The sequence below is a fragment of the Zalophus californianus genome, chromosome 15 (genome assembly GCF_009762305.2).
Source record: "Zalophus californianus isolate mZalCal1 chromosome 15, mZalCal1.pri.v2, whole genome shotgun sequence".
Taxonomy (NCBI): Eukaryota; Metazoa; Chordata; class Mammalia; order Carnivora; family Otariidae; genus Zalophus; species Zalophus californianus.
In genome coordinates, this window is record NC_045609.1 from 60,157,089 (window position 1) to 60,169,893 (window position 12,805).

The following is a 12,805-nucleotide window of genomic DNA, read 5'->3' on the forward strand; positions in this document are numbered from 1 at the left end:
GTGGGTTTTTATGTCAGGGGCAGGTGGAACAGGGGATCTCTGCCTCGTTTGCAACATTCTCCCTTCCCCCATTTCTCACCCACAGTCCCTAGATTACTGAGGACAAGGCTGGACCTAAGAGGGCCATCTTGGCCCTCCTCTCCATCTTGAAGCTATTACAGCGCAGGATGGGGAAAGGCCAGCTCCTCTGGAGAGACGGTCAGCCTCCCTCTACAAGGCTCCCCACTCCTGGAGGGAATGGCTTTAAAGGAACATAAGGGGAGCCTGAGCTGTGTCTCCCGACCCTCCTCACCAGCAGGAGTGACCAAAGGAAGCCCACCTTTTCTCCTCCAAGCAGCCTCTGCTGTTCAGAGCCCCCAGTACACAGAAGGGTGAAGTATGAATACAGATTACAGCAATGACTTTCAAACTTTTCCACCACTGCCCACAGTAGGAGCCACAGACCTACCTTTTATATCACTGCCTCTAAAAGAAAATACATACAACTGAAGTTTTGCAAAATAACACATAACTATAAACTATGTGCAATGCACTGATATTCCCTATTCCATTCCCTCACTCTTTTTTCAGTTATGGTCTGGGACCCCCTTACATCAATTTTAAAACCCTCTAATGGGTTGCTAACCATGTGTGAAAAACACCTGATTATAGACCGGAGTCCCTAAAACTAGTATTTTCCAAAGACTCTCTTGTATTTCACGTATATGAATAATATCTATGCCTACCACCACTAGTAAACAAAATGACCGTAGGAGAAATGTGGGGAGATATTTTTCTAGTTCTTATTGAGTTCTTTATTAGTTTTTACAGTTTGCTTCCATTTGGAAAGTTATCACTTTCCAAGTGATACTGATTTTTAATTTAGGGAAATGATTTTAAGTTTTCTTCCAAAATAAATGGGTTTAAGAGTGATTTAAGTGAAAATATTGAGTAAATAATAGTACAGGAAATATTCAGGTATGTCAAAAATCACAAATATGTTACTTTTGTAGGAAATATTATCTTGCAACATTCCATAGTGAAATAACCAGAAACGTACTTTCCCTAACATAGGATCTGCTTTCTCAGAGTGTTACTAATTATTCCCAGGGAATTTAGATTATATGACATTACATTATATTACATTTGGCGTGTCCCTAGCAGCCCCTTAAAACCAAGCCAGTGCTTCTTCCAAATGCTTGTTGGGCAGTTTTGAGTTTGGCATCCATTTGCAAAGTGAATCATGTGGCTCTCGAGAAGCAGGAGCTGGCCTGTCCTTCATCAGATCATCACGTGGTCTTTCTTTCTCTGTCAGGCGTTCAAGTTAATTATTTCCTGTTTCTCTGGGTCTGTTCCTTATCCCCCCCACCCCTTCCCAGGTCCCTCTACCTTCCCCTCCACACATACGGGCTTGGCCATTGGCAGGCAGCTCTACAGTAAACCCACCTTGGTCTCTCCACCGGCCCTGGAGGAATCTCCAACAAGAGCCTTGGAATTTACCAGAAGGTAGCAATCTCAGAGCAAAAGTGTGTCATTACTGTGGAACCAGAAGTTACTTTTACTTTAGTTCTCTTCTTTTTAGTATCATTTTTTGTAACTTACTGACCTTTTGTTCTTTTAGTCTCTGCCTGCTAAGGTACTGCGTGAGCCAGTCTGCCCACTGTTGTTTCCTTTGTGCCCGCTTGGAATCTCTGGCACCAGTTATCCTGTCACTCCTCTCAGAATTCCCACATTGGGCTTGACACTCCCAGCAAACTTGATCTGTTGTTCATGTAACACTGTTGCTGCTGCTGCCCCATCCCTTCCCATCAAGGCCAGAGTGTGCCCTCCTCCTAACGGCCTTTAACAGTTCAGGGTGCCAGACTGAGCTGAGCTGCACCCCATAGAAGCTTCATGCATAGAAGCCACTCCACTCCTATGGTCTTTGCTTCCTCATCCCCACCCGCATTCCCAGAAATCTTTTCAAACTAGCCTTTTATGATCATCTGGCCTTAATTTCTCCATATTCTTTATCCAATCCCGGCTGAAGTTTTGTCTTAAGTCTCTGAGTCTTGTCTACTTTATTCATCATCCTCTCCTCCCAGCCCCACCCCAGTTCTACTCTCCTCTTGTCTCCTCACATGCAAACACCTGAGTTCTTTACCATCTCTCACCCGGTGGACAGCTTCTGGCTATCTATTTCTGGCCCACTACATGAACCCTACATGAACCATGTGTACATGTGGCATATGTACACATTCAATGTGGGGAGAAGGGGTATAAACACAAAATAGACTGCCCAACGCTATGGGGGGCGGGGGGAGCCTGAGAGGCTCCCAGCAGTTCCGGTTAGTATGTTGAGCATATTTCACCCTGTGACCAAATCTGTATCATTTTCAAACACAGCTTAAACAAAGAAGAGCCTTGATGCTCATTGAGGATTTAGATAACTACTTCCCTGTTAAGAAGAGATTTTTAAAATTGTGTTTTCATTATGACTCCATCTCCATTTATTGATCAAGGGATTTCTTGCCTCACTTAACTCTATAATCTGTTGCTCAGATTAAGAAAATGTGAAAACTATTGTTTGGTAGCATGAGTACAGACTTTAAAGTGATACCTTGGAGGCCAGATGATTCAAATACTATAATCCAAGAAAAGCAACTGATTGATCATGCAGAATGTTGTTTTTTATGCATCGCTCTTTCTTATGGACCAAGCATGCAGTAAAATGAATCAGATTAAATGTTTTGTAGGTATGCCATTATAGAAGCAAGAATTTACTAGTACAAAAACACCCAAGAGAAAGCACTAATACAAGATAGGAAATAATACATGTAAAAAGCCCCAAATAAACAAATGTGTAAATCATTATTCATTCAACACATTTCAAGCATCTATTGTATTCTTTGTTAGAGAATGATGCTACGTACAACTTCTCACTTATTAGCAGAAAAAATGCCCCTGATTTTAGTGTTTCCTTTCTTGCATCACCGCTACCTAGTATATTAGCAGCATATATATGCTTTTTGGGTTGTATGACAGATCGTACATTCACTGTTTATCTTTTACCCTATGCTTTGGAACCTTGTGGGCCACTTTTATTCCTCATTAATTCTTCCTCCTAAGGGCTAACCAGGAGGGAAAAGAAGTGAACTTCAGGTCAGTCAGCCTTGCTTAGCTACAGAAGCAGTCAAATCTCAGTACAATAAACTTTTTTTTAAAAGATTTTATTTATTTGTTTGACAGAGAGAGCACAATCTGGGGGAGCAGCAGGCAGAGGGAGAGGGAGAAGCAGGCTCCCTGCTGAGCAAGGAGCCCTATGGGGGGGCTTGATCCTAGGACGCTGTGATCATGACCTGAGCAGAAGGCAGGCGCTTAACGACTGAGCCACCCAGGCGCCCCTCAGCACAATAGACTTTAAATACCTGTCTAAATTCTTTTGTGTTTTAAGATTTTGTTCCACCCAAATGATTGAACAGGCCTGACAATTAAAGCTTGGACATCCTGAAGATATCACATATAACGTATGTGTTAACTATTAATATATTATATACAATATATGTCTACATATATTAATTACATTAATATATTACATACATATATGTCAGACAGTATCTGAGGTATCTCTGGAAGATTTTGTAGTAAATTAGAGTGTAAGAGTATGTCTAAAGAGCAAAGGAAAGGGAACACTAATTTGCTCAGTACTTATTACACGAGAGACTCCGAACTGTTAAGTTTACACTGCTTATCACTTTTATAGTTTACAGTTTCCCAGAAAAATAGAATAGCATTTTATAGATGTGGAAACTGAGGCTCAGAGATATTCTGACCAGTCTGTGAGGAAAATCCTGGCTAACAGCCTCCAACCCACAAGCCCCTTACAAAGGACTGGAGAGTGCTGGCAGCTTTCACTAATCTATGCTGTCCACACTTAACATGGGTAATTGAAAGCTGACCCTGTGTTCCTTTCAAAAATCTCCAAGGAATCTGGCTGCAGAGACTTCATGGGTAACTCATTTCAACAGCTGAGAAACAAAATGCTTCTGTAGAATAAAAACAGCCTTTATTTCAGTGGGGTTTTTTTTTTTCTTTCTTAAAAAAAGAGAAAAGGCATCCACCACATACTTAAGAACTCTCACAGAACGGACAAGTCTTCAGATTGGGTTGTGCAGATTACCAAGGAAATGGTGACAGCATTAGGGCACTTTGGCCTAAGATGTTAAAGAGACGATGTAATGAACAGCTGGGGATTTCTGAGGCACAATTGTATGACACAGGAAGCCCAACCGTTGGCCATCCTCACCGAGGGCAGCTGCCGGGCTCGGGTTTGCTTCTGCAAACCTCGTCCCTCGCCCTCGAGCAGGCGGCTGCCGCCAGCTGCCGCAGCACCCGCAGCGGCCCGCGCCTCTCCGCCCCCGCGTGCCTGCCAAGGCCGACGCGGCCCGGATGCGACGGTGCGCTCCCCCCCAAACCGCGCACGTGACGGGGGGGGCAGTTTTCTTGTCCCCTCCCCCTTCTCGAAACCCCGCCTTCTCCTGAGAGGCTGCGGCTTTCTATTGCGCCACTACTGGAATGACCGCCGTGCCAGCCAGTCAGAGGGCGACCCTTCAAGTAAGATCCGCCCCCTGTTGGTCCTCAGGTTCCTTCCCGCTCATACAGGAGTCACTTCCGAAGAGAGAGAACCGCCATGAAGAGGGAAGGGGGTGCCGCCCAACTCTGCTCCGACAGCCTCCCCGAGTCCCAGCAGCAAGACGGCAACCACGCACCCAACTTCTCCAGCCACAGCTCATGCCGCCGTCGCCAGCGGCGCCGACATGACAAGGCGCTGCATGCCCGCTAGGCCAGGTTTCCCCTCATCCCCAGCCCCGGGGTCGTCGCCCCCGCGCTGCCATCTGAGACCCGGTAGTACCGCCCCTGCTGCAGCGGGAAAGAGAACAAAGAGTCCTGGGGACAGGTACCGTGGAGAGGGCTGGAGAAGGGGCCGGGTCGCGGGGGCAAGGGTATGAGGGAGGACTGCGGACGCCCGCTCTTTCAGTTCCCGCCATCCTCCGCGAGCTCAGGCCTCGGCGTTCCGGGGCCTGGCAAACCCCTGCCCCGCCTCCGCGCGGGGGCTTGTGGGACTTCGAGTTTCCTTTTCTGTAGTTGGGACGCAGGTCTCGGTCTAGTGACCACAGCTTGGGTGGCTACGGAGAACCCGCCTTAGGTAGACCGTGATTTTTGTCTTTTACGTTAGCTGGACCCGGGGCCCTACCTGCTTAGTGCATATTTAGGTGGCTTTTTGTACGTTGCAGTTCTACTGATCATAGTAGCTTAACAGTATAAATCTTTTCTAAATTGTGGGTGAAATTGTGTACGACGTGACGAGGAAAACCTTTCCACGAATTACTTTATAGTCCAGTATGCACGATAATTGATACTTGGCATGCAGATTTGGAATGTGATATGTTTTTTCCTTCAGTAACTTTCCGCCTCTCCAGGAGGCTAGGTTTTTTGTGAAGATTTTGTGGGAGCTATGTAATAAGATGGGGAGTTTTGACATCCTCTGACAATAAAACATGTTTAAATTCTCTACGCACTTGGTACTGTCTTTTTTATTTTAAGTTTTAAAAAGCTTGTAACAAGTTTAACTGTAAGTTCATCTTCTAGTGTGGTACAGGTCCACAATCCCTTATCTTAATTGTGAAAGCCAGAATGCTACGAAAATCAAAAGTTTTCAGTAAGTTTGGCACCACCTCTGACTTGGCAGCCAAACCTGACTAGAACTAATGGAAGCCTGTTTATGGGCTTTATGGCATTAAGTGTGAGTATTTGTAAGCTTTGCTGGAGAAATATTGGTGTGTTTGCTTCTGGGGTGCAGTGTCAGACCCTACTGGGGGGCTTTATGTAATGCATCCAAATTACCCCCTTTCTAAAGTCCAGTAAATTCAAAAGTCAAAAACACATTTGACCCCAAAAGTTTCAGATAAGGGGTTGTGAGCTGTTAATAATTTTTAAAAACTAGTTATAAATAACCAATGAACATTTCTATGCATATGAAATTAGAGAACTGTTCCTACTTGAAAGTTGCATTCATGGTTACTTTACAGATTTCTTGTATGTTTTACCCAAAACCATTTTTCCCTCTGGTGTATTACTCGAAAAGGAGCCTGGAATCTAATGTTTTAGGAAAGGTATAATGTTACTTTTAGTAACTAATGTAAAGGCATATTTAGTATTGTTTTGAATTAGCTGCTGCTTAATCCTTTCCCCTCTCTCCTCAACCAGTAACAGAGGGCATCATCCTTTCCCGATTTGCAGAACCTCTGACATTTTTTCGTTTATTCTCCTGTGGAATTAATTTTGTATGTTTTATGAAAACAAACGCATAAATGATTCCTTAGTCTGTCACTCATATTCATTTCATAACCAGTTAGCTTTTCTACCGACATTTTATAAACATTGTAGACTCTCAGTAAACCATTAAAGACGGGTGTTGCTCTTTGAACGTGACCTGTGAAGCGTACGAGGGACTTGGATTGTTCAAGTTTTCTCTGAGCATTCCAACCTCATAATGAATAAATGTTTAGGGAAACTGAGTGTACTGCTTCTCTTTCAGTAAAATGAATATGTCTTAGCAGAATTTTGCCAGGAAGTTAATTTTTTGCTCTACATATGATGACATTTCTCTTTATGCAGCTGACAGATAACTCTAAATACATCAATCCAAATACAAATTCTGGTAATATGGTTCACTTTGTGTTACTGTGCAGAAAGGTGCAGAAATCCTTAAAAATTAAAACAATTTGGTTTTTGTGATTGTTCACTTTCTTCCTTTTCTCTTGTTTCGTGTTTTCCCCAGGCAATGTGTTATTTTTGTAAATATCTTAAAGAGTTTTTAGGTAAAAATTAAGATTTTGAAACACTAGTTGTGAAGACTCATTCTAATTTCTGTTGTTACTTAGATTAACATCTTACTGTAGTATATAAAGAAGGTAGTATAAGCTTGGCACTTGATCCTTTCTGCCTTTTGGCCAGCGTGCCCTTCAACTCAGCTGCCTCCCCAGCTGGGCCCAATCACTGATATTGCCATTCTACCATCTACTCTTGTTATGAGTCTGTTAGGTTTTACTGAGTTTTCATAATCTCCATTATTCATTCAGCAAACATCTACTGAGCATTATTTTGTACCAGTCACTGGAGATACCAAGCAATAGGATCAGATCCCTTCATGTAGCAGTCAGCTTTTCCTAGGAAGCACACTGTCAATTCCCTGGATCTGTACTCCTGTCTTATCATTTTAGTACTGTAGATTATATAAACCTCAGTTGTGCTTTTATAAATTTGCTCGTACAGGAAATGGTAAATTATATTTTCAGTTTTTTATAATCAGCTTAGCAAAGCATTATTGCCATTGTCAGAACGTGATTAAACCAGGTAGTGAAATCCAATCTATATCCTATAAATCTAGTATTCTCCCCTTAATCTGAATTATTGAGGTTTTAACGTTTGCTTATGTGATACCATATTAGTTATGCTTTTATTTTCAGGAAGCAGTCAATTATAGATTTCTTCAAACCAGCTTCAAAACAAGGTATGTATACTATTAATGCATTTTTTTGCAGGATCTTTTGAAGAGCGAGATGGATTCAATAAATTTCTCTAAGCTCTTCCTTGATTAAGCATAATGTTCAAACTGAAAATATAATGAAAATGCAGTGTTTTTTACAAAGATAAGTTCTAAACATCATGAAACTTTTTGCTGTTATTCTTTCTTACATTTAAAATACTCAGTCAATAATGTTCATATTGCATACTATTTTGATTCTCTAATACAGTAACATTTTATAAATGGAGCCATATGAGCTTACAAGATGTAGCAAAAGGGAGCTTTATGGAAGTAAGGCTATTAAATAAATCATGTCTTAATTCCCCCCCATGAAATGTGTATCATCATCTAAATACTGATTTGAAAATTCTTGTGATAGCTTAGTATTTTAAGTATTATTAATTTAAGCAAATATACAAAATGTAATAGTTTGTGTTATTTTTAATAACATGCAATTTGTGTTTTAATTGGCTATTTAGACAGACATATGTTGGATTCTCCACGAAAATCAGACATCAAATATGGAGGAGGTGGATTGTCCATCACTGGGACAGAGCAGTTTGAAAGGAAACTATCCTCACCAAAAAAATCTAAACCCAAAAGGATGCCATCAGAAAAGAGCACTATTTTAGAGGCTTTCATGAAAGGTGTAAAGGAGCACCATAAAGATCGTGGTATGCATGAGTCATGTCGGCCTTGTGTGTCAATAGCCACCAAATATCCAAAGGCAGTTACAAAAGTCTATGTTCCTCCATATTGCTTGTCAAAGGAGATGAAGGCACTGAAGAAAAAACATCGATCTCCAGAGAGAAGGAAGTCACTGTTCATTCATGAAAATAGCAGGGAGAAGAATGATAGAGATCGAGACAAGACCAGTGCAGATTCCAAAAAGCAGGCCACAGTGACAGAAACTGACATCTTCAAGAACAGCTCTAGAAGTCTTAGCAGCAGGAGCAGCCTATCCAGGCACCACCCAGGAGAAAGTCCATTGGGGGCTAAATTCCAGTTGTCATTAGCTTCTTACTGCAGAGAAAGAGAACTAAAGAAGTTGAGAAGGGAGCAGATGGAGCAGAGAATCAACTCGGAAAATTCTTTCTCAGAAGCAAGCAATCTTTCCTTAAAATCCTCTAGTATAGAAAGAAAATGTAAACCAAGGCAGGAACAAAGTAAACAGAATGACGTCACACCTGGAAAGAGTAATCTTTCAAACCTGGTATGTGTAATAATTACTGGATTAGCCTGGCTACTGCTTTGTTTAGCATGCTAAATCTAAAAATATTTAATAACCATTAGCATAATATTGGTATCTTTTGTTAAGGAAATACTGATACACAGTTTGTTTAAAACCTAATTTCATTACGTTTCTTCTGACTGTCCGTAGGATTCAGTTAAGTAGTGTTTCTTGCCCTTAATTTTTTCAGACCACGAACAAAGACCTTTCTTAAGAAAGTAAGCATTCTTTTTTTAGGCAAGTATAGTCATTTTTAAATTAGGCTGTGCTGAAGGGAGATACTTAGGGAATGGAAAAATCTAAAACAGGAAGAAATGTTTTAGAACAGCGATTCTTAAAATGTGGTCCCTAGACTAACAACATCAGCATCACCTGGGAACTTAGAAATGCAAATTCTCAGGCCCCGCCCCAGACTCACTGAACCAGAAAGTAGAGGTAAGATCAGCAATCTGCAATTAACAAGCCTTCCAGATGATTCTGATATACTTTAAAGTTTTGAGACTCACTGGTTTAGATAGATTATATGAGTCCTAAATAATTTTGAGAATGGGTCTTACACAACTTAGATAATACTTAGAAAGCTATCCAGATACATATAACTTCACATTCTCCCTTGAGAATAGACCAAACCCAGATTAGCATAAAAACTTGTCTCCCCTAGAAAGACAAGTGCCTCTGTTTCAAAGAACTTCTCTACATCCAGAGCAAATAAAGGAAGATCAGATATCAAGAAAGGGCTATGTTGATAAGATGCTATGAGATTTTAAAACCAGATAGACCAAAAAAGTAAACCAAACTATGACATTTTAGGAGGGAATGGAGAGTGTTGCCTTGTATATTGCTAGAAAATGTATTTGTAAACTCCAGAGTTTGTTTGCAAGGAGTTTGGTGTCTTTACCAATGAGATTTGCTAACAGTCAATAGAAGTTAGTAACATTTGGTCCATTCTTACAAGATTTTAGAGTTTGGTTGTATATCATTACTTGAACTGAAGTATTGAAAAGTCTGTTATGTCCTTTTTTTTTTAGAGATTTTATTTATTTGAGAAAGAGCACAAGTGGTGGGGGGGCAGTGATAGGCAGACTCCCCACTGAGTGGGGAGCCCGACACAGGGCTCAATCCCAGGACCCTGAGATCATGACCTGAACCAAAGTCAGGCATTTAGAACTGACTGAGCCACCTGGGCACCCCTGAGTTACGTCCATTCAATTGGCAAATATTAGGCTTACTGTTTCTTTTTCAAAATAATGATACAGTGCTTAATCTTGAGTTAATATAAAGCTCTAAATTTGCATTATGAAAACTGGCTTTTATTTTTATGACATACAAATGCCCTTCATTTTTATAAAACTTCAAGAGTTTAAAATGTTTTATTATAGAAGTTTGAATTTATTTCCAAATATAAGTGCTTGCTTTAATTGGTCTAGAAATCTGTGTTTAAATGTTATAAAGAAAAGTTTACATTCTTTACTGGCCCCAATTCCTAATTAACTTTTTCTCATTTTGCTAATAGGAAAATGGACATTTCTCAAGGAAAAGATCCTCTTCTGATTCATGGGAACCTGCTTCAGGTAGAATCAAAATTAATTTATTAATTTTTAAATAAAATTGTACCTCAGTGGCACTTTTTTTTTTTAAGATTTTATTTATTTGACAGAGAGACACAGTGAGAGAGGGAACACACGCAGGGGGAGTGGGAGAGGGAGAAACAGGCTTCCCACTAAGCAGGGAGCCCAATGCAGGGCTCAATCCCAGGACCCTGGAATCATGACCTAAGCCAAAGGCAGATGCTTAACGACTGAGCCACCCAGGTGCCCCATCAGGTGGCACTTTTTTAAAACAAATTGGTTTAAATACTCAATTTCCTTCCTAGAGGGAAATTGAATGTCTCAGATCAGTTAAGAGTTTGGTTAAATTATATTTTAAAAGAATAGTACTTGAATTAGTATGCATAACCTGTCGTTTGTCTTGACTTTTTTGTCTCTTTCAAGAGTTCCTAGCAACACGTTTCTCATTTTGGTATTCAGTGTTCTACTGCTGAATCTTGGCTACAATAAGAAGCATAATCTTATATTACTGGAATTGTGGACTATGTGAGATCTTGGTATTATAGATGCTTTGTATAAGGTTGAAACTGTTATCATGATCCAAAACAGTGTTTCCTAATATTTCAAGTACAAAGATAACCTTTTTAATATCAAATTTCCAAGGACACCTACATGATATTAATTTGTATTTTTAGTATCTGTTGGTTGAGGAAATACATAATAACAAATAGCTACTGTTAATTCAGTAATTCCTAAAGTATCTTTATCTTTTCTTAACTAGAAAATAGAACAGTGTAAAAGTCAAACATTGCAGAAATTCATAACACAGAAAATGAAAGGCTCCCAGAAATAACAACTGTTAATAGTCTGGTGTATCAGATTTTTTTCTGCCATGATTGCAAACTTTGAAAAATGGATTTTACAGATTTCCACACTCAGTAAGATACAGTGGACACAACAGTAATAGCCAACATTTATTGAACAGTGACTGTGTGCCATGCCCTGTTCTTTGTGCTTTTAATTCATTTGATCTTCACATCCTCATAAGATGATTTTAAAGATGAAAAAACAGTGGTACAGAGAGACAGATGTGACTCCTTGTTCTTCAGGTTTCATGTAAGACTTTATTTTTTATATATTCTAGAGGTACAGTACATTTTGACCAGGTGATCTCAAAAATCAATGTTTGGCCAAGGCTGAAACCATAATCACCATCATAGAGGGAGCTTCTAGATACAGGAATAAATTTGAAGTTTTATGTGGTTTTTAAAATTTTTATTTAATTTCTGCAATGTTGTTGATTTTAACGATCTAATTTCATTGAATTTTGACATTACGAAATACAACGACAATAATTTCTCAGCCACCAAGTTGTTCCTGTACTCAACTGTATTACACATTTGTAGTAATAAGTGATTTGCAGTGAGGTGAATGGAGGAACAAAGTATTTTTAGTATAAAATATTTTGCTCTGCCAGTATAAAGGGCTGCTAATGGTGGTGTTGCCACCAAGCTCTTCAGCTTTTTTTTTTTCCTCTAGTAATGACTAATATAAAAATTCTCTTCAGCTCATAGATTGGCAGATTTCATCAGTGGTGACTTGTAATGTAGTTTCATTTATATAGTTCCACATATTGCAGTTTTTGAACAGTGTTTGAAAAAGATGCTTTCTGGGTGCCTGGGTGGCTCAGTCAGTTAAGCATCTACCTTTGGCTCAGGTCATGATCTGGAGTCCCAGGATTGAATCCGAATCGGGCTCCCTGCTTAGCGGGGAGTCTGCTTCTCCCCCTGACCCTCCCCTCTCTCGTGCTTTTTCTCTCTCTCAAATAAATAAACAAAATCTTTAAAAGAAAAACGCTTCCTGTCCCGGGAGCTCTTAGGTATCAAAGTGTTGTCCTTTCCCCCTGCCTTTCTGGTTGAGATCATGTCATTGATGAACTCCCAAAATCAAGGGAAGAGGGCAGACACCTCGTGTTTACATCAGAGTTTCTACACGTTTTAGACCAGAGACTCTTTAAGGCCTGCGCTCTTATTTCACTAAAGACAAACTAATGGCAGCACACGTTGCTAATGACAGTGGATTTTTTTTTAATAAAAAGTTTACAGATCAAATGTGAAATAAATATGAAAAAAATAAAAAAGATGCTTTCTGCATATTTTCATAAGCAGATTTAAGATTCACTTATATTTTTATTTCTAATATTTTAGCATGTTTCATAATCATTTTTAGTTATGGTATTGTACTTTTTAATAAATGCACATTTGTGCTGCATTTCACTGTCAACAGGATATAAAGGACATAAGGGACTTTTTCACTAGATAACCTGAAGAATGCTTATCTTTATCAGATAGTGAATAGATCTTAATAATCCAAATATACTGTCTTGTTCATATTATTGCTATTATACTTCTCAGTTGTGATCATGATGTACATAATCACACACAAGTTAGAGGATTTCAGAAATGTTGATAAAGTCATTTA

The 12,805-nt window shown here is 39.7% G+C and overlaps 1 protein-coding gene across 3 annotated transcripts in view; it reads left to right on the forward strand.

The window, feature by feature from the left end:
* Nucleotides 1–4,550: 4,550 nt before the first annotated feature.
* SLF2 (SMC5-SMC6 complex localization factor 2) overlaps nucleotides 4,551–12,805 on the forward strand; it is a 44,952-nt gene continuing 36,697 nt past the window's right edge. The window contains exons 1-4 of one of the 3 annotated variants that reach the window (XM_027595844.2): nucleotides 4,551–4,915; nucleotides 7,488–7,531; nucleotides 8,026–8,759; nucleotides 10,291–10,348. In XM_027595844.2, coding sequence (XP_027451645.1) covers nucleotides 4,776–4,915; nucleotides 7,488–7,531; nucleotides 8,026–8,759; nucleotides 10,291–10,348 — 976 coding nt within the window. In that variant the 5' untranslated portion in view covers nucleotides 4,551–4,775. The remainder of the gene's footprint in view (nucleotides 4,916–7,487; nucleotides 7,532–8,025; nucleotides 8,760–10,290; nucleotides 10,349–12,805) is intronic. The other 2 variants (XM_027595843.2, XM_027595842.2) reach the window with 2 other exon arrangements.